Raw genomic sequence first — 24,390 nt, 5'->3', positions numbered from 1 at the left:
AATCTTCATCTTCCAGGTTAAGAATTGAGAGAACTCAGAAAAGGGGTAGAATCCCTTAGGGATTATATAAATCTTCCTTATGTGCCTAGAGCACAGATGCTAAGGCACTGTACACATCAGTAAGACCTGAAGGATGCCAAAACATACAACCATTTCTTAGAGGTAGACCGACCCTTTTTCTGTCTAAAAACATTGCTAGCCCCCACTGTTCTGACTGACAGACCTTCACTACATGGAACAGTCCTACAACAATTAATCCTTCAGAAGAAAAACATAAAACAAGGGAGCTAGATGGACATGACAAGATGTATTGCAGTATTCCCATTTCCTTCTTGAAAAAAATCCCAGAATGCCAAAATGCCTCCCCAGCAGACATGGCTGGGATGGAAAAGGTTACATCAGGTACAACACACAAAGTCAAGAAGACTTTTATTTTCAGTGATTTTAAGTTTATGGACAGTTCTCTTTTTCCCCCTCCTTTAGAAGAGAGGACTTGTTCCTTCCCACAGCAAGGGTGGTGGGAAATGGCACAGACAGGAAATCTACTCAAACAAATACTCAAACACTGTCCCCATGGGAAGGAAAACCTTGACAGAGCTGTGACAATCCTTGTCCCCATGGGAGGAAGAACCCTGCAAGATCTCTATCCAATATAAAATCTCTGGATGTGTAGGTAAGGGTCCCAAGGACTGTGCACTGTTGTTATGTTCAACTTCACATCACCAGGTATTACTGGAATTTTCAAAGTAAAAACTACATTACACATCACAGCATTATAAGGAAGCAAAATACAAGGTGCTTTAGTAAAATGTTATATACAAATTTTACAAAAGAAAAAAAAATTGCTTAAAAATTTAAATTTTACTATTATTTTAAGTAAGTGGATAAATTAAAAACACCTATTGGTAAAAAAATACATGAGTGAAGAAGAAATTCTCACCCAAGATTCAGTATCACGCTACTCATGGTACACATTAAGTTTTATGGTGTAAACACTAGTAAAAAAAATCACTTGCTTTGACAACTGCAGAACAAAATAATTTTCTAAGGGACATAACTATTCCTTAGATTGAAGTTAATTTTATCCTATTTAATTATACCCTGTTACCAATTTAAATCCTGCCCTAGAACATTGAGTTTACCACGCTGCCTTTCATGTATGTGATGAACATTTGTAATTTATTAGACTTTTTCATTATTTTTGAGGTGTTGTTAATTACTCTACATACAGATTTTTCCTTTTACTGTTACAATGCCTGTGTGTGGCACTGCTTGTGTACCATCACCCACTACTCTCTGCTTTAAACTGGAATACTTGCATTTATGGAAAATTTCACCCTTTTTACTACATTTCTGAGACCTGCAAGAAAATTTTTCTGTCAGCTCCAATCTGCTACAGGAATAAAATTTGCTGTGGTCAACACTTTATTTATTTTAAAATGATCTGGTGATCCCAAAATCTTAGGCCACAAAAGGCATGTGGCTATACTGTGGCAGGGAACAGCAGCTCTGAAGAGATTGCAGTGCATTCAAACATTTGGGACAGAACAGATTCCATTACCAGCAAGGTCACTGCAGTGGGTCTCCACTCCATACACACAGTGTCATTTTGTGTACACTGAATCTGCTCAAAAAGACCACAGATTAGGCAAAGAGAGAGAACAATCAGGGTCTGCATCTCTGTACTCACCGAGCTGCATGGAAAATCTCTATTCTTAAAGTAGCAAAATGAAAACCAAGAATATCCCTGAGAAATGCCAAATACCCACCAACATACCTAGACTGATAATAGTTTGGCATATTGAAGCTAAAAGTTAGTTAGCAACACTGCTAAATGTCAGCTCTTTAGTATTTATGTTTCACTATTTCAAGGGGAATAAAAAGAAAAATCAACAGCACACATACTAAGGGGATCAGACTTAGAATCTCCACATTGTCCTTCACAAATGTGATGAGATTGAGTAATACCTATTTTCTTTTAAAAATAACACAAGTGAAATTCAAGTATAATGAAAGCACATCAAGAAACAAACTGTACAATTTCTGAACTGCACTGTTTATTTTGCTGCTTGAAACCTAAGTGACAGTATGCCACTATAATTATGGGGTTTCTTCTAAACCTTTACTACACTGCAGGTACAGAAATATATGGACACATTTTTGGAGAATTGACATTTTGCAAAATGCAGCAAACATTTCAATTTATACATGAGAAAAGGAAGTGTTCAAAAGGGTATGCATTTCAAGTTATTGCAGGTTATTTCTGTGAGAGAATTTCTGCAGGTAAAACATATTTAAATTTAACCAACAGTAACGTGTCAGTGTACTTAAAATCATGACAAAATTCTTCTCTCTGGTCATTAATTGCCCCTTGACAAATTACTGGGATGTTGTATGTTTAGGGCAAGATGTCAATACAGCATAAATCCCGTGGCATTTTGGTTTTCTTCTGGAGATTAAAGCTGTTTTTTTCTTGGGATAAATGCAGCAGCAAAACACAAACCAGCTGATCAAAAAAGCACTTCTGCCATAACTCCAATAATTTCAGGGCACACCAACCGACAGTAGTTTTGCCATTCCCAGTTCTTTTAAGGTTTACATCACTGCACAGTTGCCTTAAGTAGGTTTGTAGAAGCTTGGTTTCTGTTAGGCCAGCTTGCTGACTACAGCCTGGTTGAGAGAATTTAGTTGGTTGGTCCATTTATCTAACGCAGTATAACGTGCACCACCTCTCTTCTGATGGTCCAGTTCTAGGAGCTGGTTGACTTGATCAATTCGGCCATGTATAGTGCTAGGAGCAAATAAACAAAAACTATAAATTGCTAATGGACATGGAAATAGGAGCTAACAATGAATCAGAGGTAAAATAAGAGGGCTTATACAAGAGAGGCACAGAGTCCTTTTCAGAATTCAGCACTTTTATAATTACTGTCCTGGGCAGTAGTGCCTGTTAAGCTGTCATCATGCCTGGAAATCAAACAACTAATTCATTGGGCAATGCATGTTTTATCTGCTTGGCTTGACCCCACACAAAGTCTGAAGCAATATGACATAAACAGTTCTTGAAAGTCAAAGAATCATGAAAAATGCAGATTTATGTGAAGAGAAGTCAAACAATACAAGCCCATGTATGGATTATATATTTGTAGTAGTTATAACAAGTTACTCTCCAGAAAAATAGGTTTTACAAATTGTAGTTAAATTTTTCTAGTTAAGAGAGCAGACTACCAATCTGTCAACTTGAAAATTAATTCAAAAATATACATGGGTGTAAGCAGCAATTACTAAGAATAACAACTTTCATAATTTCATAATAATTCAAGGAATTTATTATTTAATTAATAATTAAAGAAAGAAGATGCTCCCTGTATAATTTTCTTGGTTCCCATCCTTCAAACATACTTTACTGCTCAGAAACCAAGCAAATACAAAGTCAGCACCGTTACCTTTCACTTCTAGAATCAACCAGTATTATCACAATGCCCCAAAATAGTTTTGTTGCCACTTCTACAGTTTGATTATTTTAAAGTAATCAAAGATCAATAATCAAGAATCAGGTACATACTTATCCAATATGCACTGCACAAGCAAACTTTCCACATCAGCTACATCTATGTTTAACTCCTGAAACAAAAATAAAACTCATTATGCTGTTACTATGTTCTGCAACATTAAACCCCCCCAATCTTTATTTTCATATACAGAATTTAGTTTAACCTGTTTCTTACTGTTCATAAGTATCAATTCAGTAACAATCAATTAAGCAACAGACTTCCACCCAAAGGACACATGGCCAAGAATCAAGAGACCAGTAACCTCTCAGAAAAAGCTAAAGAGGCAAAAGCAAAATTTTAGAAGCTCCAGAAATGGGTTCCTTCACTGACTTACTGAAAAAACAAACAGATAAAAAATATCCCAAACCAAATAACAACAAAATAAACCACAACCACAAAAACCTAGGAAATAAAATAAGACAATAATTATCAGAAAAGAATGGATCTGCACTCAAAACCATTTAGAGACATAATTGCATCTTCTGGCTCAAGCAAGTTCTGCAAATGTTAAGTCTAGCTTAAAAAAAAAACAAGTATACCAAGTTTTAAAAGGAATTTAGCATAAAAAACAGGCATCCCTAATATTTCATGATGTATTTTGTAATGCTGTGAATTTTTGCAGGCAAAATCACAGACCCACAGGAGATGGGAATACTCATATATTACCACTGGGTTATTATTTCATTCTTTGCAGATTAGGCAGTGAAATCAGGGATTCTATGGTAATACTTGGTTTGTTCTACTACCACAGTTCTGTAACTACGTATGTGAACATAGCTTATGAGCAAAAGAGGTTAAAATTTTGATTTTTATGTACATAAAATTTATGTTCATAATTACATTTTTTATTATACAAATTTCACTTCCTATACTTTTCCTAAGAAATGTGATTTTTCTACACCAAGTAGAATATGGTAGTTGAGTATTTTAGAAGTATATCATAGTACATATTATAATAAGCAATTGGATGACACTTGAAATTTACATTTTTGCACTGCAAAGCTGCCAGCAGTGCATCATTAGTACTTTATGGTTTAGAGTGTATTTTAGATGTTCTATTTCTGGAAGCACTGTATGTATTTAAAAGCTTTTATTCACACTTAATAATTTACTTAAGCAAATGCAAGGCTACTGACACATACCTTAGAAATAAAAGGAATATGTATTCTTGTGTAAGGCTTAATTAATTTTATAAGCACTTGTGTTCTGATGTTTCGCAAAAGCTCTGTAAGAGAAGAAAACACAAACAGTGTAAAAACAACAGTATTGAAATAAAGCTGCAATACCACTCCATACAGAAAGGTGCTACCTTCAAAGACCATAGTGTTTAGTGTAATTCAGTGGGTGGGGAAGCCCAGCAAAATAACAAGGACCCTCCTTTTCCAGGGATCCAAACAATATGTAACTCTCAAGGTGGACAGACAGAGCTGAAAACTGTTCAAACATGGAGCAACATGTTCTCTGGTAAAAATTTTATTTATTCAACTTAACTGGATAGATCATAAAAATCATTGCCTGGTATGTCTGCCCCCCTAATTTATGGCTAGAATGTTTGCTGTGTACAAAAGTGAAAAGGGGCTTAAAGCCATGCAATTTAAAATGTCTGAGCATTTAACTTCATGGAGAGTATTCACATTTAAAGTTAAAAGTCAGGGCCTAATGGTGTAATTACAATGAGGAACTGAAGTTGTATAAAATGGTCTGCATGGAAAGGCTCATTTTGCTTAGATAAAATAGTGCAGTCGTTTTATAAATTTTTACATTATTAAAGACAGTTGGGATAAAATGAAAGCATAAATTATAAATTAACAGAGAAAAAAAACCTAGATCCATTTTTACTTGTTTAAACAAGGACTGTTTATATAACAATATACCACTGAACACCAGATTATGTGTCTCAATAAACTATGGAGATTAAAACAACGAGGCAAGGTATGTAAACATAACCATGAACAAGTTGTGTATCACTGCAGAGTGAACATGGTGAGACATCAGTAGCATATAAGGAGTAACACTCAATTCCCTTCAATGCCTTAATTCAGCTTCCTGCTCTTGCTCTCCAGTTCTGGCACACCTTCCTCCATGAGCATCCAGCTCTGATCTTACCAAGTCTCCCCCCAAGACTTTGCAGCTCACCAGCAGTCCACGTGGAACAGCAGCAGTGGGTTATATTTAGTTTCCCCTGCTGTTTGCCCTGTTCTCTTTTACAAACAAGTATAAGGAAACCAGGTCTCTGGATTTAACTCTTTTCTTTCAATAACTACCCAGCTAAATGATCCTGCACTGCCACAGTCAGACCCACTCTTGAAAAACAACAGTTAGCTGAAGAACTGAGCACTGTATTCAAGTGAAGAGACTCTTCAATTCTCAGATACATGAAAAATGGGTGAGGTAACTTTATTTTGTCACATTAATGAAACAGAAAGGCATGTGTTAATGTGCTCCCATTCTATTAAGTAGAGGCACTATAACTCCAACTATTGTTTACAAGATAGAAATGAAAAGTATGCATCTTTTCATATGTTATATTACTATATATTTATTAGTGCAACCTTCATTACACTGTCTATGTATTTTGTATAATCTGAAGCAGTAAATTATAAACTAGCAAACATCAAAGTGGGTGAGACTCATACAAACCATCTTTAGAGATGAGGCTTTCTCTCATTTCACTATTCCAAAAACAATATTCAAAGTATTCAAGTGTCTTAACACCACCATAGATACCTTACAATATCCACTCCTCTAGAACTTTCTCCATCAACTTTGCATATCTTTGCATTCATGCCACATGCCTGGATGCAAGTTAGCCCTGACCAACTTCTAAATAACTTGTAAAGGAATAATCCACAAGTAATTACAAGGAACTCTTAGTGCCAAAAAGAAAAATAAACCAAGGTGGGGAAAGAAAAAAAAAAAGGAGCTTACTAAGTAGTGAAAACAAAAATGATTATAACAGCCTTTAAAATACCTTCAATGTGCTCCCTTATGAAGGGATCGTCCATGATGTTGCTGTGATTTGTTTTCAGAATCTTCTCAAATTCAGTGATGTCATTATTCTGATAGGCACTTCAGAAAAAAAACCAAGGGACTGAATTATTCATTTTAAAAGTAAAATAGACTCATAAGATTATGTTCCACAATTTCTAAAAAAAATGTATTAAGCAGTGGTGGAAAATATTTCTATTCAGAGCCTTTATATGCAAAAACTCGATTTCAAGATGAAATGCAGCAGAAATTACCTTTCTCCTGTTTCAATTTTAGCAACATTTACTGAAGTTTGGTATGAACATTTAGTTGTTCCACAAGTGCACTCTAGTTTAAAAACTTTTGTACTTTAAGAAGCTATTCTTAAATACCCTGTTTTGAAAAGTATCATTACATGAATTTTGGCTTCATGAAGTCATACTTTATGGAACAAATAAGAGCTAAAAAGAGTCTACAAGGCTGTTGCTGTCTCTACAATGTCCAGCTTAAGCTGAATGCTAAAAATATTGAAAGATGAAAGAAATACGGACTTCCAGGATTATTCATCAGTAATTTTGGCATAATATTACTCTTCAGATTTTTATTTATAGCTTATTTGTGTATATATCCTTTCATGAGTCAATCCTGTCATCTAAGAAAGCATTGCAAAAAGAAGGTGCCACCACAGTGTCATTTAAAGGCCAAGAGCTGCAACCTCTGAAGAAAGGCCTTTTTCTTGAAAAACATTCTTTCAAAACAAAACTTTCAACTTCTGTTTAAATACTAACATCAAACATTCTAATAAAAACATCTATTTGTCCTTCATATTCTGTACATTCTAAGATTGTTTTGAAACTGGTCAAAAAAGATTCATCTATTATTAAAATGGCCAAGAAAAAGACCTGTTAAGGCAGAACTTGAGCAGCTTATAAATAGTTATGTGAGTGGCATGGACTGTATCACATGAAACCAGTAAATTTTACTTCATAATAAAAGAAATTGCATTTCTGTATATTTTATTGTTTATTTCATAAGTCTTTTTATCATATGTAAACCATGCAAGTTCCCACTGTAGAGTACAGGAAGGATTAAAAACATAACTGTAATATTTGAAATTAATTTTATCATCACACATTTCTTAACAATATTGCTTTAACTGTGTTATTAATTTTAAAGAAGGAGTTATACTCAAATGTCAAGATAAAAGATATAAATGAGAAACATGAATAAAACCAGATTGCGTAAGGCCATCTGGAGTTCCTTCTGCCTCAAATTCACATGAAACTATGACAGTGAATTAGAAAAAAACACATCTAAAGTGGAAGGAGTTACTGGAAATAATCCCTTACTAAACTGCCAAATAATTGATTCAATCACCATGTCAATAATGGATGAATGTCCTCACTTTCAGAAACAATTTGTATGCATAAAATGGTAAAGCACAACAGCAGTATCACAGCAGTTTGTTCCCACCCAGATCAACTGTTTCAAAATGTGAGCAGACATTACTTCTTATGTAGGGAAAATATGGGAAAAGAGCAGAGGCAGGCCGGAGAGCATTCAGTAGGTGAGCTTCAAAACCCAGTGTACAAAACCTGCCTCAGTTCATTGACCTAATGACCTTCATGCACTGAAAATTCTCACAGTTGCCTGTGAGGTACAGGTAATGAGGTGCCTAAGAGATAATGAGGCTTTCTTTTGATTTTTCACTAGTTTGAAGGATACAGGAGATCACTGAGAGTAAAGTTTCATATTCCTAACTTAGGAACTCATGATATATCCATGCAGCAAATTATTCTACTGGCTTTGGTATGAGATGTCACTCAACTCAATTTCTCTTATGTAATCAGCCAGAGCCCAAAATGACCAGTTGCAGTACAAGATGGGACAACTTTATTTAAGGGGAGAAAAGAGGGTTTTGTCACACCATAAAGTGGCAAAAGTACACAGCTTTGATACCCCTACATAGTGTGGCATCTATACTATGGTCACTTGCAGTTAGTTTCCAAAGAAAAACAATCCTTGAATATTTGCCCAATATTTATCAATAACTGTGTTAACTGTGCAGAGAAAAGCCATTTCTAAAAACGTTCCCTTTCAAGTTTGGACAATATATCTTTTTTCTTTTTATTATTTTGTTCCCTTCTCCAAAAACATTAAAATCTTACCTTACTAAATTCGTCATTGCTAGAATCTCTGGATCATTTTTGTATGGTTTAGCCTACACAGAACAGAAAGCATAATATGCAAATTCAGATTTATTTTTCCATTTCCATCCTTTGGGTAATTTCTCTATATATTCAGAAAAGGGTGAGGGGATGGGGGGTGGGGGTGTGTGTGAAGGAGAAAGAAAAAAATACCTCCTGAGAATCAAATGGATTTATTCCAGACTTCATGAGCATGTTTGCTAAGACCAAATATTTTAAGCAAGTGGTTCTTCTGGGGCTCCCTGATTCATCGTAATTCTTGAATGCTTCAAAAAAATCAGTATGTGCCTTTTCAAACTCTCCTTCTCTTAAGTGCATTTTGCCTCCACATTCTGAAAAGAAAACACAGATGAAAAGGAACACTGTGTGCTTGTTGCTGACTACAATAATTGTACTCAAGTTCCACGCTATTTCTAAATAGATTACTGAAACATTTTCAGAAGTGATTTGGTTCTCAGAAATCATTAGGAAAAAAAAGCATTAAGGCCTTAACATATAGCACTGCCATTTGAATAAACCCATTCCAAAGAGGAAAAAACAAAACCCAGCCTACACCATAGAACTTAAAGAACACTAATCCTCATAGCCAATAATTACATCACCATTATGTTAAAATATTGCAAAAACTGAGATAGAATTTATCTCCATTTCAGTGGCAACAGACTTTGTAAATTTATGGAATTTTCCCTATCTGTTAAGCAAAAACACACAGAAAAAATGAGAAATACTTTCTGTATCCTTTTATTTCTGAAGTACCCACTGCTGCCTGATTGTCTGTGCAGCATCTACACCAGGGAAAGGAGGAAGCCATAACAGTGTTCTGAAGAAAGCTGGTTTTTTTTCAAGACACACGGCTTGCTTCCACTACAATTAATTACTGCAGATAATGAATTATATTTTCAAACACATCTTAAAGCCCTTTGGTTCCTGCTGAGTTTTCGTGAGGTAAGACACAAATTTATAAAAGGAGATTGCAGGAACAGCAGCCTTTCTGCCAGCAGTCCTGTCAAGCCTTTGTTTTTATGCCCTGCAGATGCCTTTGCATTCTTCTTTTGCTGCCTCCCCTGGTGTCAAGCAGCAAGTCCTCCCCTTGTCTTTCTACTGCTTCTCTCCTAACAGTTATTTAGCCAACTGTCCTGCCCTTCTGACCAGTGCCTCTGGTACTTGGGCACCAAATTTGCAGAGCTGCAGTCCTGCAAGAAGAAAATGATGAGACTGAATCTCCAGAAGGCTCTGTCTTTATAGGTGGAACTGGAAAAAAACACTGGTTATCAGATTTTCATGGAACAAATCTCTGCAACAGAAGACAAATGAAAAATTCAAGATGAACTTGCCTCTGATAACTCCCATGATCAGCGGATGAGGAATGGCTGACTTGATGTGCAATGACTGTTCATATAGTGCTTTAAGTTTTTTGTTATTTTTCTGTGCTGTATACATTTGAATTTCCAAAGCATAGATTTCCAATAGTTGAGTACCTTTTTTTAGATCATCTTCCCCATCATCAGTCTAGGACAGATTAAGTAATAAATACTGTGAAATTTTAAGAGAACAGCAATTTCAGTTTTATACTAGTAAAACACTGATAACCAAATACTCTCAGTAATTTCCTGTCAAAAACAAGGATATTCCTGAAATTCTGATGTAACTACTAAGAGAAAACATAGAACTTACCACAGGCTACATTTTGAAGCCCTTTATTTAAAACATCATTATTTTCTATTAAATGTTTTTCTCAAAACTTTAATTCTTTTCCACATTCCTTAAGCCACATTCTCAGTATATAAATACAATGACTGACACAAATGCATACATATATGTAACACATATGACTCTTTTGCTACTTCTAACAGAACCATTTCCCAGATACCTGTAACCTATTTCCATACTGAAGGAGGAAAAGTGTCAGAAACAAGCACAGCAGACTGCATGGCTAATTTATTTTTTCCCCTTCCAGATGGGAAAGTAACAATTGCACTTTCATTTTTGAATAAAGCTCATTTGGAATCTTTGCTATATTTTAAAATGAATGTCCATGCATTATAGATTATTGATATGTGCTTCTCATCCTTGCACCTGAAGAGAAACCCAATCAGTAATCATGAATAATTTTTTAAAAATCATCTTTAAGGAAAGAATAAAGCACTTAGCATTTTTTATTCATGTTACCAAGCAGATAACAAATAAAATCAGGCACAGTATTTCTTCCCTCTGTACTAAAGCTCAGCAAAATTCCTGAAAGGCCAACAACAGATATATTTAAAAAAAAAATCAATGTTGTTTACTAAGGCACAGTGATTTAGAATATAAAGGTACCTGGCATGACTGATGCAGCTGACGCAAAATCTTTTGTAACTTTCCATATTCTTCTCGTTCTAAATATAATTTGCCAAGCTGTAATGAAAAGAAAGTTGAAGTACTGAGGTCTATTAAAATTTCACAATTATAATTTATAAGAATTAGCTGAAGGTGTCAAAGAAAAGCAAAAAATAGGAAGTTATATATTTTACCTTTGTGTTTGTCTTAAACCACAATCTATCATTCTTAGCATCTTTCAGAGCTTCAAGTGTTGTTTCATAGAATTCCTGAAGCAAATCCATCTGACATAAAAAATCAGAATTCTATAATTGTAAACAGCAAATTTGTACCTGTTAATAAAGTCAATCTGAACAAACTAAAAGTGCATGCTTGAACTTCAAAATAAGAAAGGTATCTGCATCTTAGTTTATGTTTGCATTTAAACTGCAAACAGCTTCTAAAATAACCAAATTAACTACATTACCTTTTCTTATATGAAACAGATATAATTAAAAAGTATTCACATTTTAAGATTTGTACCCATCTGTGAAAAATGAAAGCCACCTTATAAAACCCATCTTATATAACCAAGGCACAGAACTCTGATGTTTTGTAACAAACACAGGCAATATTGTTCCCACTTAAAGAATAAAAATAATTTACATATCAAAAAGAAAATATGATTTACAAAAGAAGAGGAATATGGTCAAAGGAGAAGATGTCTTCTTCTTTCTGTAGTGGCAATGCTGAGTGGAAAAAAGCTCTTGAGTGCATCAAAATAATTCTTTGCATAAAACCAAAACAACCCCATCTGAAATGGGAATTAAAGTGCTGAGTGTTACCTTTTACAAGGGTTCTACAAAGAATGCATTAGTATTGTTCATGGCCACTGTTCCTTTGGAGATAACAAATCTGTGACTATATATCAAGTTAAGACTTCCAGACTGTCCCAGACTGTCCCTCTGGCTCCACTACAAACCAGAGACACTGAGCTCTGCCAAGAAGGGACAGTCTGAGACAATCCTTTAGACCTCAGAGTAACCCAGCACTCAACTTCCACCTCTAAAGTGGCAGGATTGTGATAATGACCACGGATCAGCACTGATCACCAATGATATGAAGGTGCTACTTTAGGTAGTCAGTGAGGGGAGCTTCCTTTTCTTTGTAAAGCTTCTACAACAACTCAAAAGGAGCTGGGCTGTGTATCTATGGACATGTACCTCACCAGCACAGTGCACTGGACAGGCAGGATTTCACACCAACACTTCACTGCAAAATTCCCCTTCCCCTCCCCCACCAAAAAACCTCCCACATTATTTATTTTTAAATTATATTTGAAAGGGTACTTCTATTGTGTAGCTATGCTAAAAAAAAAATATAGAAATTCCAGGTAAATGTTGCCAAAAAAGGACAACTTTATGAAGATTTGTGTTAATAGAATCCACTACATGTGGGAAATATATTTTTACATATGACAGCAAACGAATACTCAAAATTCCTCTATTAAGATCAAAATAGCCCAAAACAAACACAAAAATTGTCCACAGTTAAAATTGCAAAACTGAAAACTATGAAGATTAAATAATTGATGATCCAACCTGCTTGGAAGTCGAGATATAATCAAGAATAGAATTGATGGATTTTTCAGAGTAATTTCTTGTAACTGCACTCCGTATGTAGGTCAATAGCTGTTTATACCTATTCATCATTTCAGGAAAGTTAGTCTAAAAGAAAAACAAAATCACATTAGAATTTTTGTTTTAATTGTTGAAACTGAGATATCTTGCAAGTTTACATACAGGAGAAAAAAATTGCTTAAAGAAAGACAATGCAGTAGTGGTTGCTATTAAAACTTTCATATCACCACTTTATTCATAACCTGCAGAATCAGAAATAACCCCAGGACTGCATAAAACACACAATTAAAATATTCATCTCAATGAAGAAAACAGAGCTGGCCAGACAACTCTTTGGAATGGCTGCATACACAGCATATAAATTTTTCACAGTTTTGTCCTGGTGCAGTACACACAGAGAAACATGACCACTGTCAGTGGTGTGACACCTCAGCACAGCAAGGACTGAGCCTCACACTTTCATGGAGAACCAGCTGACTACAGCAGTTATTTTGCATCCATTTTGCCTTTGTCTTGCAAACACCACATCATTTCCCTGCCATATGTGTAGTAGCCATTAAAGGCTGCAAAAGGCAAGTTCTGATAGATTTAGTTGTCATAGCCATAAATTAGAACACTAATTTAAGATCACTGGATCAAATACATATTTATGCTATTTATTCCCAAGTGATAGCTGTAATTCCTACCAATTTAAAGTTTATTTTAATCATCTGTTTCAGAGCTTTGAATCCCCATTCTCCCTTTTCGCCTTCGAGCTCCAAAACCTGAAAAAGAAGAATTTTAAAAACAATATTTATAAAAGCTTTATTCAAACTTGAGTTGTTTAAAATACACATATCCCATACATGCCCTTCCCTCCCACTTTGTTCCTTACAAAGTAATGTTTGACTCTGCCCTGTTCTTCAATTTTATTCTTTCCTGGTAGTATGAAAAAGTGAGAGTGAATCTCCTCAGTTTTCACAACTTAGCTGACATAGGGAGGGTGAACATGATTGTTGCTGTTGTTATCATCTAACAGCAAACACTTTAATGCCAAACACTAAATTTTAACACCACTCCATAAACATGTAAGCAAAAATAGTTGTAACACCTCCTGCAAAACTAAGGCAACTAAATTTTGACCAAATTAAGTTAAAAAGCTCTTCTGAATTACTATGAAGAAGATTCTTTCACAGAGGAGAAACACTTCTAGGTTTTAATGCAACAATGCAAAGAAATGTTTTGCAAGTAAAAAGTTTAGAGAGTTTTTTTTTTGAAGTCACATACATAGTTTTGCTGTACACTATAAATGAGCAAAGAGATGCAAAAATCTATTTTTCCTTTAAAAAGTTGCATCTAACATACTGCTTTCTCATAGCAGTGTGCAAACATTGAAAATTTAAAACTGAGATGAACAAAAGAAACTGTGTTTGTTAGTATTTATACATTTAAAGCTCTGGAATCAGATAGCAAAGCAAATATAATGTTACATAAGACACTGGGGAAAACACCATTTCATTTAAAAAACCCAAATGGATCTGGTTTCTATTGTTGATGCATGAAAACACATTTAGAACTGTTTAATTAACTTAGTAAATCCTGAAGATTAAAAAGTCAAATCTGTGATAAGACTATACCATGTCCTATTTATTCTCCCTAAGAATGATCCTGAAAGGCAGTCAGGAGTTTAAGATACTCAATAATAAACTTAGCACATTAGTAATTTAAAAGATAAATCCTATTCTTAAAATTTCAGAGAATAACTCAAATGGTACCAAATATTTTAAAATGTGAATTAATATAAAAAGAAGAGATAGAATATAAAGACAGACAACCTTCTGAAAACTGCTTAATGCTGCTTTGGGGTCATCTTCCTTCAAAGCTTTGGAATTGTAGTATTGATTTTCCAGATCCACATTTGGTTCAGAATTGCTGTCCTCTGAATATTCCTACATTTCAAGAAAAAAATAATAATCAGAGAAAAAAAAATAATCAGAAAAAAAAATCTGCTGAGAAATAGTAATACATATCACTCCAGCTGGCACAGAATGCTTGTTTGAGCAGGCAGTGTTTGGTTTGAGAGCACAGAACAGGTATGGGCCCATATAAGGACTCTCCCCCTCTCCCACTCCTAGGCCAGACTCCCCGCGCACCAACATTTGCTGCCAGCAGGTTTCTTTCTGGATTCATGAACTCATAGCTCCACCAACTTCACCTTTATGACAAGTACAGATTGTATTACTGAAATTCTGCCAGTGCTGGAGTTTCAGCACAGAGGCCCAAGAGCACATGGCATTTCTGGGAGGGGGGAGAACATGCTGCCCACTGCTCCTCCTGAAGGCACCCAATGATGCAGCCTTCAGTAGCCACAGAAAAGGCTCTGGTCAGCTGCCACACAAGGAATGAGTCAGCCATGGAGGGTAGCAAATGCTTCCATGAATGCCTCTATCATCTGCCTTTCTATGCCATAACGATTCATCCTTGTCTAAGGAAATTTAAAAAAAGAATAATGACAATAACACCAGCTGCTTCTGCCCTGAGAAGCAGGAGATGATTATGAAAATGCTAAAAATGCTGCCAAAGATGTTGGGGCACAATAATTTAATCAAATAATTATCCATCATGTACACTAGTGCCAAAGAAACTGAAGTATTTACTTCTAACAATTGCTACTTAATTTTTTAAGAAGTTCTCTGGGACTACTTCTGATGAAAAATCCCTGCATATTTTATCTTCTTTTGCTAAAGGAAAATGCTTCATGTCCAAATTACAAGACACTAATAAAACTCAAATAATAATTTCATTTGATATTTACAGGATTCAAAACCACTTCACACCTCTGCATTTTCAAGCTAACTTCTCTGAACAGAATTTTGGCTATTAGGAGATGAACTGTTCTAACAGAATCATTTAAATCTCAAAGTTGCTGCTGTCAGAGTAACTTTCCTTGCACCAACATAAGCAATGCACAGTCAGGTTCCTTCCTTTAGGGTGAATTTTACTCTTGCTGTACTTTGTCAGGCACATTTATTCTTTCGTTCATTTGTATATTCCTACTATTAATGGACTCCTCCAAAACCACAGGAAGGAATGAAAAAAGATGAGACAAAAGAAAAGTTTTAAATTAGCTCTCTCCTCCCTGCACTGCAAGCAATCTCTCAAAGTTTAATTTTATTGAAGTTCTAAAGCAAAAATTAATTATGGGAGCCCACAGTCAAACCAAGTTTTAATAAACATGGTGCTTGAGATATTTGTCCTTCTACCTTTTAATGCTTCTATTTGTAACATGTAGGCAAGTTGCCCACGTATGTATTTATTTTCACCCAACAAAGTACTATCATTAGTAAGAATGAATGGACTGAAAAGTTTTGTGAATTCCACAAACCTGTTTTCTGAATTCCCATAGAACTATAAAAACATGATACTGAAAACAGCAAAGAAAACAGGAAGCAAGTGTCTTATTTAATTGGGCAGTCTCTCATTTTGGTTGGCTTGTTTTTGTAAACTCCTTATCCTATCCATCCAACTGCAGTGGAGCAGCCATGGGTACACACCCGATGTCAACAGCTGTATCGGGCACCTTACACACACAGGCTGCCAAAAAATAAACAACAAAGCATTTAAGATATGTGTAATCAGCTGATGTCTTGTTTATGCTTAACTTGGACAATGGGGAATAATTTTGGCAGAAGTGTCTGTTTGCAAAGATAAAAGGAAAGCAAACTAAATTAATTCCTTTTAGGAGACAACGTGCTCCATTAGCCTCAAGCCAGAAACATCTGAACTTTCATCTTAGCTCTGGCAATGATTCTGGATGTGGATTCATGCAGGAAGCCTTTTTTCAGATTATTTTTCTCAATGCTACTTAAATATCCCATAAAGATAATTTCATAATATTAATACATAATAAAGAAGTGTTAAGTCTACTGATATTTTTCCCCCAGCGGAAATGCATTGAAATTCATAAAAAGTACTGGTTTACATTTTCACGGCTATATTTTTTTCTTCACTTGATGCCTATGTGCATCAGACTTAGGATGAGTATATGGACTCAAAGCTGTAATGGAAATAAGGCTTTCCTACTTTCAGAAAACGTAAGGTGGTTTATTTTAAAAAAGACATATTTAGACTTAATGGCTGTGAAAACTTTAAAACCTCAAACTAAGTATGAGTGGATGCCGTTAATCTTTAGACAATGCTAAAAACCCCAAACATCAGCCATGTAGATACTGAATCTTATTTCAAGCACTGATGCTCATTATGCCAGTGCTGACATTCAGAAGGACAAGCACTCTGTCTTCTTTTGATGCAGAGATGGCTTAGTGCACTAGGATACAAATGCAAGAACATTAAGCTTCTGCCAAAAGCAAAAAAAGGAGGAAAGTATAAAGTTGTGTCCTCAAAGTTCCAATTAAGAAAAAGATTAATTTCCTTCTCAGTTCTGAAAACAGAAAAGTTCTTTTAACAATAAATTCAGATAGCAAGAGCCTATCCTTTCCTCACCCTCATTTTCAACACCCCTGGTTCCTGCCTGAACAGGAACCTCAAACCTTATAGGTAGAAAGTTTGCTGCAAATCAGGTAGAAATATATGGTTTACAAATAGGATTTCTACATAACCCTAAAAATTTCCACTACAGCATCCAGACCTAACAATTTGCATAGTGACGAACATACTTAATTAGAACTCTGAGATATAAAAGCAGCTGGATGATATAATTTATCTCTAGCTGATTTAAAAAAAGTAAGAGGCCTAGGAATTTTTAAAACTAAGGTCCTGTTGATATTTTTTAAATGAACATCAACATTATACGAACAAATGAAAAAAAAAAGAGCACTCTTGAGTACACAGAAACCCATTGCTCTTTGAAACCATTGAATTCTTCCTTCCTCTGAAGATCATCAAAACAAACAATTGGGGTTTTTATCATCACTCAAGAAATTAGAAAGCCCTGGTAAGAGTTTGAAAAATGCAGTTAAATAAATCAGGATATTATTTAAGCATTGCTATGTTGAAAATCTTAATGTTCTAAATGTAATCAGTTATATCCAATCTTAAGGCATCCCACTGCTTTTTGGAGGAAGAGAAATTACTACAGTAGCTCAGTTGTAACAGAGATAAAACCTTTGATGGAGTTTACTCTGTCTGGAACATCGTTCTTTCAAACAGTTTTAATAAAAGTTAAATTAGTATCAAGAAACCAATTTATTTAAGCAGGCTTTATTATGTTACATATTAAGTTTTCATAGAATTTTATCTAGTAAACAGCTTTAAAACATTGAGCCTCAGCTTCTAAAATGAGCACACACAGAAGTCAATTCACCCGAGTCAGCTTTAGTCATCCTTTTCAGTGCCCGGCTCCATCTGCAGCGTGTCCAGCAGCAAAGGCACACGAACAGCATCCAGTGCTCCGGCTCCTCCCCATCCTGGCTGCTCCCAGCCCGCCCTTTCCATCCCCGCAGCAGGCAGGGCCCTGGGCTGCTCCCAGCCTGCCCTTTCCATCCCTGGCTGCTCCCAGCCCGCCCTTTCCATCCCCGCAGCAGGCAGGGCCCTGGGCTGCTCCCAGCCCGCCCTTTCCATCCCCGCAGCAGGCAGGGCCCTGGGCTGCTCCCAGCCTGCCCTTTCCATCCCTGGCTGCTCCCAGCCCGCCCTTTCCATCCCTGCCTGCTCCCAGCCCGCCCTTTCCATCCCTGGCTGCTCCCAGCCCGTCCTTTCCATCCCTGCCTGCTCCCAGCCTGTCCTTTCCATCCCTGGCTGCTCCCAGCCCGCCCTTTCCATCCCCGCAGCAGGCAGGGCCCTGGGCTGCTGGGCTCCTTGCTGCTTTCTGACAACTGTGGCAGGAGCTTGGTCAATGCGGCCCCCAGAGATTATCACGGCCCCTGAGCTCGGGCCGGAACAGGGCCAGGGACACGAGAGTGTAACAGTGTATCAGTGACATTTCAATGTACACGTCTGGCATTCTGTTAGAGCGGCACACTGACCTGCTGAAGTTCTACATGAACAAAAACAAAGATACAAGTATTTTGTCAAATCTACTGTTGTTACCAATTTTCTGGTCTCCTCTCTTGCCTGAAGCACTTCTCTAATTTCTACATCTACTTCTTACCTAAACTTGTGCTCCTCTGTTTATCATTTGCCACCACTACAGGAACTGAATTCCTACTTTGCAAACCTTTTTAAATAAAAGGAGTAGGGAGAAAGCAGCTATATACAGGCAACTTTCCAGAAAGAAAGGCAATACAAAGAGTTCTATTTCTATTGAAAGATAAAAAATTATCTTTCAAGGACAATGTTGAAATGCTTATTACTGTTAATTGTCAATTGCTGGTGATTTTACCAAATTTCATCCATTTGACTTACTCAAACAATTTATTTTTTTATGAACTGCAATTGTTTCTGAGAACAAGTCTGGTGCAAATTTGGTTTTACTGAAGTAAACTTCAGCTAACTTTGTTTCATAACCACGGCATTATGAGGTTTACTAAGCACAACTTTCTCTGCATTTGCTCCTCCTCACCTGCAGGCACCAGGACAAGCAGCAGCTACCAGGTTCTACCTGCATTTGCCAGTTGGTATCCAGGCACATGAATATAAAGAAAGCAATCAGACTGGAATGCCAAAGAGCAAAGAGGAAAAAAACAGAGGCAAACCCTGAGAGTAAAAACCAGAGTGTGATTTGTGTAAGGAGCCTGCAGCCACTCAGCCATGCATTGGGAGTCCTGGTTTCTTCTTCTTCACATTCCAGGTCCCTGTTCTGCTGCTACTCCCTAACTCGGCAAGTCATCCCGTGCCTGCTGGCTCACACCAGGGCTGACACCAGGAATAGAAGTCTGTGAAACCAGCGCTTTGCAATGGCGTCACGAGAGTTCCATGAAAGACAGCGCTCTGCCTTTGGTTTTTTTTTTTTTTTTCACTTTGGAAGATGCACAGAAATGAGACAGGAGACTTGCAGAAAGAAAAACCTGGTATTATGACATATAGAGTACAGCAAAAAAGTGCCTTTTCTTTCTACCTCTGTTGTGCAGCTCTGTAGTCTTCTCAAAGTCCAGTTTTCAGCATAACTTAGACCTAAGTTTGGTGTTAAACAGACAGATTTATGTCTCTAACACCAACTGCACATCAGATCCTGGAGAGCACCGTTCTAAATACAGCCCTAAATAACTGTCAAAAGAAGCCAACAAAAACCAGAACTTACCAACACTTGTCAGTGTTTAGATAGAAAGAATTTACTGACTAATTATTCTCAGGGTTTTTGCCTCAACACTTCCTTCTGAGACATTATGGTAATGAGCAAAATAAGCCTCAAATATATTAATTCTGTGTTTGAAGACGAGTCTGAAGAGAATGCATAAAAAAAAATCACAACACATGCTGAATCCATATAAAATATGAAACAATAACTAATTTAGAGAACAGTATATCCTATGTCCTCTGTAAAGTACACTTCTTTTAAAATCACATACTACTGTAATTAAACTCCACTAAGAAACAGAAGAGGGCCAAGTGGATATGCTTGATTTGGTACTTCCCTAGATATGAATACTTGTTTTTGCAGCATTACCACATTCTTGTTTGCAACATATATATGTATTTCATAAAATGATGACAATATGAAATATGAGCAATTGGGAAGAGGAGACAACATCCACATGAAATTTCAACTGTATCTACTAAAATCCAGCAATAAAAGACAGAATAATGTCTCTGTCGACTGATGAGATTGCTTATCAAGTTTGGTAACAAACAAAAATTCCTTTTGCAAAGGACTCTGTATTTCACTCTGTTGGGAAGAAAGAGACAGCCAACTCATGCAGCTTGAAATAAGTAGTAAGGCTGCATTTGTCCCGATATCATCATATCCCAAAACGGGAAATCCTCAGCCATCTGAAGGGATGCTGCTGTATCTGAGTTGTGCCAATCCTCATGAACCTGCAGCCATCTCCAGGGTGCAAACTGATGGCTGCTCATTGGAATTGTTACAGGTCTCCCACAAGTCACTGCAACAATACAACTTTGTAAGGTAAAAAGACCAGTTGCTTGGAAATATATTTGTCCGGTCTTTCCTCAGATTAATTTCAAAGTTGAATTTCAGAACACACTAAAATGACTCATTAAGAACACCACAGATTCCTTATTTATTTAAAACAAAACAAGTAAACCAGTAGATGTACTACAACAACTGTCAATGTGTTGTCATTGTGCCTGGAAGAATCAATTTCTGGAGGAAGACTGAGTTTAGCCTCCAAGTCAATTCTAAATATAGTCTTTTGTCCCAGACTGAAAACAAAAATGGAATTTACAATGGTCCTTCCCTCTTTGTACTTCTCCACCCTCAAGCTGGATCTAGTAAAAATAACTTGTACTGAAATCATGAAAGGCATCCAGCAGCACCAAACTAAAAATTAAAATTGAGTGGCTTTCATAATGACCAGTAAACATTATTCTGTTCATTGAAGCATAAAGTGGAATAATTCATGTTATAACCAAAGCTGTCACAGCACATTACTAGCAAATTGTGAATCTAGGTTCATCCACCCACAAATATAAATGAAATTTCTTCCTGATACCAAGACTCCAGTGAATAAACTCCATTTCTGTAGGAGTAGCTGAGGTCATTTACATGTAAAACTTTGACTTTTTACCTACTGAAAAACTAAACAGAAACAATCCAATACAACCTGGATAGTCTTCAATTGTTTAACAATGTAGTAATTACACCTAATTATATAAAATTCCACAATGAAGCTGGGAAAGATCTGGGACTTTGGAATATCTGTTCACATTTCAGTTCAAGTGTGAAACATTTGCATACTTAAGGAAATTTGACTGGCTCTACATAATCAGCAGTTCAAGTGCACATTGAAGAGGAACAGCCATAATCACTTCTAATAAAAGCTGACAAAATTAATTTTTTGGGGAGTCTTCACTGCAATTGTTATGATGGCAGCTACCCTGGGAGACCTGAACCTAGTTTCACCATATTTTGACAAAATAGCTGCTTCTTTCATTGACTGTTTCTGTAATCACTGCCTTTCCTCTGGTTCTTATTCAGAGCACTCACATGTACTCTTTTACTTTCAATTCTGCACTGATAGGAGTATTATGTCTTGTACTCATTCTTTTGTTGCAAAGCCTCTTGCAGCAGCCATGATGCTCAACTCTAGAATCCCCTCACAGTCTTCTCTTAATTTAACAAGCTACCAACATGAAAGGAAGGAATCAGGCCCTATCTTCAGGGCCCTTAAGTTTTTTCTGAAACAGTTCTGTGGAACACTACAATTACAGTCTCAAGCATTTTTGAAAACAACAGTCAATCATGGTTTGTTAGTCCCAGAATGCTGAAGCTAATCTAGCTGGAATGTTTTTACTCTTCAAGTCTTGGGTTTTTTCCCCCCATCAATTATGAACTGAAATGAAATTTTAAAAATCTGAAGCTTGGGTACTAGTTGATGCTTTACATGGGTGTTACACGCTGAAAAGAAAAAAATGAATGTGCTCCTAATTATTACAAGCAGTATTTTAAAAATTTTGAAAGGTCTGAGCTAAGGGTAATTAATGACAATGAAAATGTTCCAGTAAAAGTAACCCCAGTCAGGAGTGGAAATCTGCCACAAGCAAGGTGTTTCAGGAAGGTTTTTCCAATGAGAAATAAAGTACTTCAGAAGAAACAAACACAGGAAAAAACACCAGACCAATTATTCTTGGAGAAAACTGACATAAAGCAGTATAAGTTTAAACTGCACTTTTATTCACATCTGTTTGGTTGAAAAAATGCAATTCCAATGGTTTCTCTACATGCCCAGCTCTGATGTTATGGAAGGATATGGAACATGAATTCTGATTGTATCACGTGGAAAAAAACCACCACAGTATTTCACATCAGGACACAAATTTCAGTGTTAATAAAAATGATGGAAACGAATTTTGGAACAAAATGTTTTTAATGACTCTGTGTATTTCATTCCGTAGCCCTGTCTCTACAGTATGTGAATTCATTCATAGACTGAAAAGGGAACACAAACAGTTTCTGGAAAGTGACACGAGCAGCTCGTAGGGTTTTGATGTCAATGCCTGTCAAACAAGCACTCTTACATGAACGGAAAAAACCCTCAAAACCAAAAGCAGATGCTTTTATTCTATATCTACTGTCATCCAACCATTGTAAGCAGTTCCTAACAAAAACTGCCCAGAAACTATTCCAAATAAAATTAGGTAAACATTTTAAGTGAATTCCTTAGTGGCAATGACTATCAAATAATGTGTCAGAAAGCAAGTCTTCCAGAAGCAAGTGTCTGGAGTTTTTCAATGTAACTGCAACACTGTTAACACAGGTTTAGCTGAAATTAATTAAATAGACTCTCAAGCTTCTACCATATGCATATATAGTTGTTTTTTTTTTAAATAGTCTCTAGTTCTAAATCAATCAATCAAAGTTCAGAAAAGAAAAAAACCCCAAACAAGCAAACCTCAAGCTCCAATATAACGTAAGGGCAATATAAATATAATTAATCAGACAAACAGCAATTTTTTAACTTTAAAAGCTTAGGACAAAACTTGATGTTAACATTTAACTAAATGTAACACGAAAACCCCCAAACCTTACAACAAAAACCAAAAAGGGAGTGGTAGAAAGGTTACAAACACTACAAAAACAAAAAGTTAGAAATAAGTGCACCCTTCGGCGCGCTGGATCAGAAACCGGCCGTGAGGCCATTTCTCCTCACTCTCCTTTCTCTTGCCCCTACTTTTCCCCAGTTTGTGGCTCACACAAGCACACGAACGGTATCTGCCCCAGGGGCCTCTCGCAGTCGCGGGTGGGGAGAAGGGCGGGCAACTTTATCACTTCACTCCGTGCCCACACTCGGGCCGGGGCAGGAGGACAGAGGGACGGAGGCAGCGCGCCCGAGCCCTCCCCTCAGCGGGAGCCCCGCGGGCACACCGGGGCCAGCCCGGGGCCGGGGCACCAGCCCGGGCCTATCCACCTGCCCGCCCGGGGCTGGCCTGCTCCTCCGCGGAGAGGCGGCCGAGCGGCTGCTCCGACAGCAGCACCCGCCCCTCGCAGCCCCTGCCCGCATCCTCCTCCCCGGTTGGGAAACTCATCCTGGATGTCCGCGCTCCCTGCCGGGGCAGCACCCGGCGGGGCGGCCGCTGCGGCGGGTGGCCGCACCAGCAGCGGCCCGCAGCGCCGCCGCGCCGGCGGGACCCCCGGCTGTACCGCTGAGCCCCCGCGCCGCCCCGCGCCCTACCAGATCGTAGTCCTCCTCATCATCGCACATGAAATCATCCTCCATGTCAGACATCTTGGCCGGAGGACGGGCGGGGGGCGGCGGCGGGGACGGCCCCTTCTCCCAGAAGCCCGCGCGGCGCTGCCCAATGTGGCTCCGCTCCGCCCGGAACCCGCTGCCGCCCGCGCCTCTCCCTCCCCCGGCCCGGGGCGCTCGGAGCCCAATCCGCGCCGCCCCGCCGCCGGCTCCCTCCCTCTGCTAGCGACCGGCCCTTGGCAACGGCGGCCGGGCGGGGCCTGGGCACTGCGCGCCGGAACCTCCGGGGCCGGCGCTGCCGCTGCCCGGAGTACGCCGTGCTGGCGCCGGGGCCGCCTGCCGTGGGTCCGGCTGGGTGCTGCCAGCCCGGGTCCCCACCGGAGGCTGCGAGTCTGGTGCCTGGCGCGTCTCCGGAAAGGTCGAGGGAAGTGATCCTGCCCCTCTGCTCAGCCCCGATGAGGCCGCATTTGGAGTACTGTGTGCAGTT

General features: G+C 37.8%; 1 protein-coding gene across 2 annotated transcripts; it reads right to left on the bottom strand.

The window, feature by feature from the left end:
- Positions 1 to 2,035: 2,035 nt before the first annotated feature.
- Positions 2,036 to 24,035, bottom strand: COPS2 (COP9 signalosome subunit 2). Of its 2 annotated transcripts, none has more exons than XM_059482030.1 (13): positions 23,889 to 24,035; positions 14,478 to 14,591; positions 13,350 to 13,427; positions 12,625 to 12,750; positions 11,239 to 11,349; positions 11,045 to 11,122; positions 10,063 to 10,237; positions 8,882 to 9,060; positions 8,690 to 8,742; positions 6,526 to 6,623; positions 4,697 to 4,779; positions 3,566 to 3,624; positions 2,036 to 2,791 (listed from the first exon to the last, which is right to left on the bottom strand). In XM_059482030.1, the coding sequence occupies exons 1-13, from the start codon at positions 23,940 to 23,942 to the stop codon at positions 2,647 to 2,649; spliced, it is 1,353 nt and encodes a 450-aa protein (XP_059338013.1). In that variant the 5' UTR covers positions 23,943 to 24,035; the 3' UTR covers positions 2,036 to 2,646. The 2 variants fall into 2 exon arrangements, with proteins under 2 accessions (XP_059338013.1, XP_059338014.1); XM_059482031.1 differs by having other exon boundaries at positions 11,239 to 11,328; positions 23,889 to 24,033.
- Between the last annotated feature and the right edge of the window lie 355 nt (positions 24,036 to 24,390).

The sequence above is a fragment of the Ammospiza nelsoni genome, chromosome 14, assembly GCF_027579445.1.
Source record: "Ammospiza nelsoni isolate bAmmNel1 chromosome 14, bAmmNel1.pri, whole genome shotgun sequence".
Lineage (NCBI taxonomy): Eukaryota > Metazoa > Chordata > Aves > Passeriformes > Passerellidae > Ammospiza > Ammospiza nelsoni.
The sequence above is the reverse complement of the archived record's forward strand: the minus strand, read 5'-3'. Positions and strand labels throughout refer to the sequence as shown.

Bases quoted from the DNA above. Each gene is read 5' to 3' on its own strand.
- COPS2 (XM_059482030.1), bottom strand. From the start codon at position 23,942: ATGTCTGACATGGAGGATGATTTCATGTGCGATGATGAGGAGGACTAC. The intron at 12,751-13,349 runs GTAGGAATTACA...TTTTTCTTTTAG, and splicing joins TTAAAATAAACTTTAAATTG to ACTAACTTTCCTGAAATGAT. The intron at 10,238-11,044 runs GTACCTTTATAT...AATCTGTCCTAG, and splicing joins AGCTGCATCAGTCATGCCAG to ACTGATGATGGGGAAGATGA.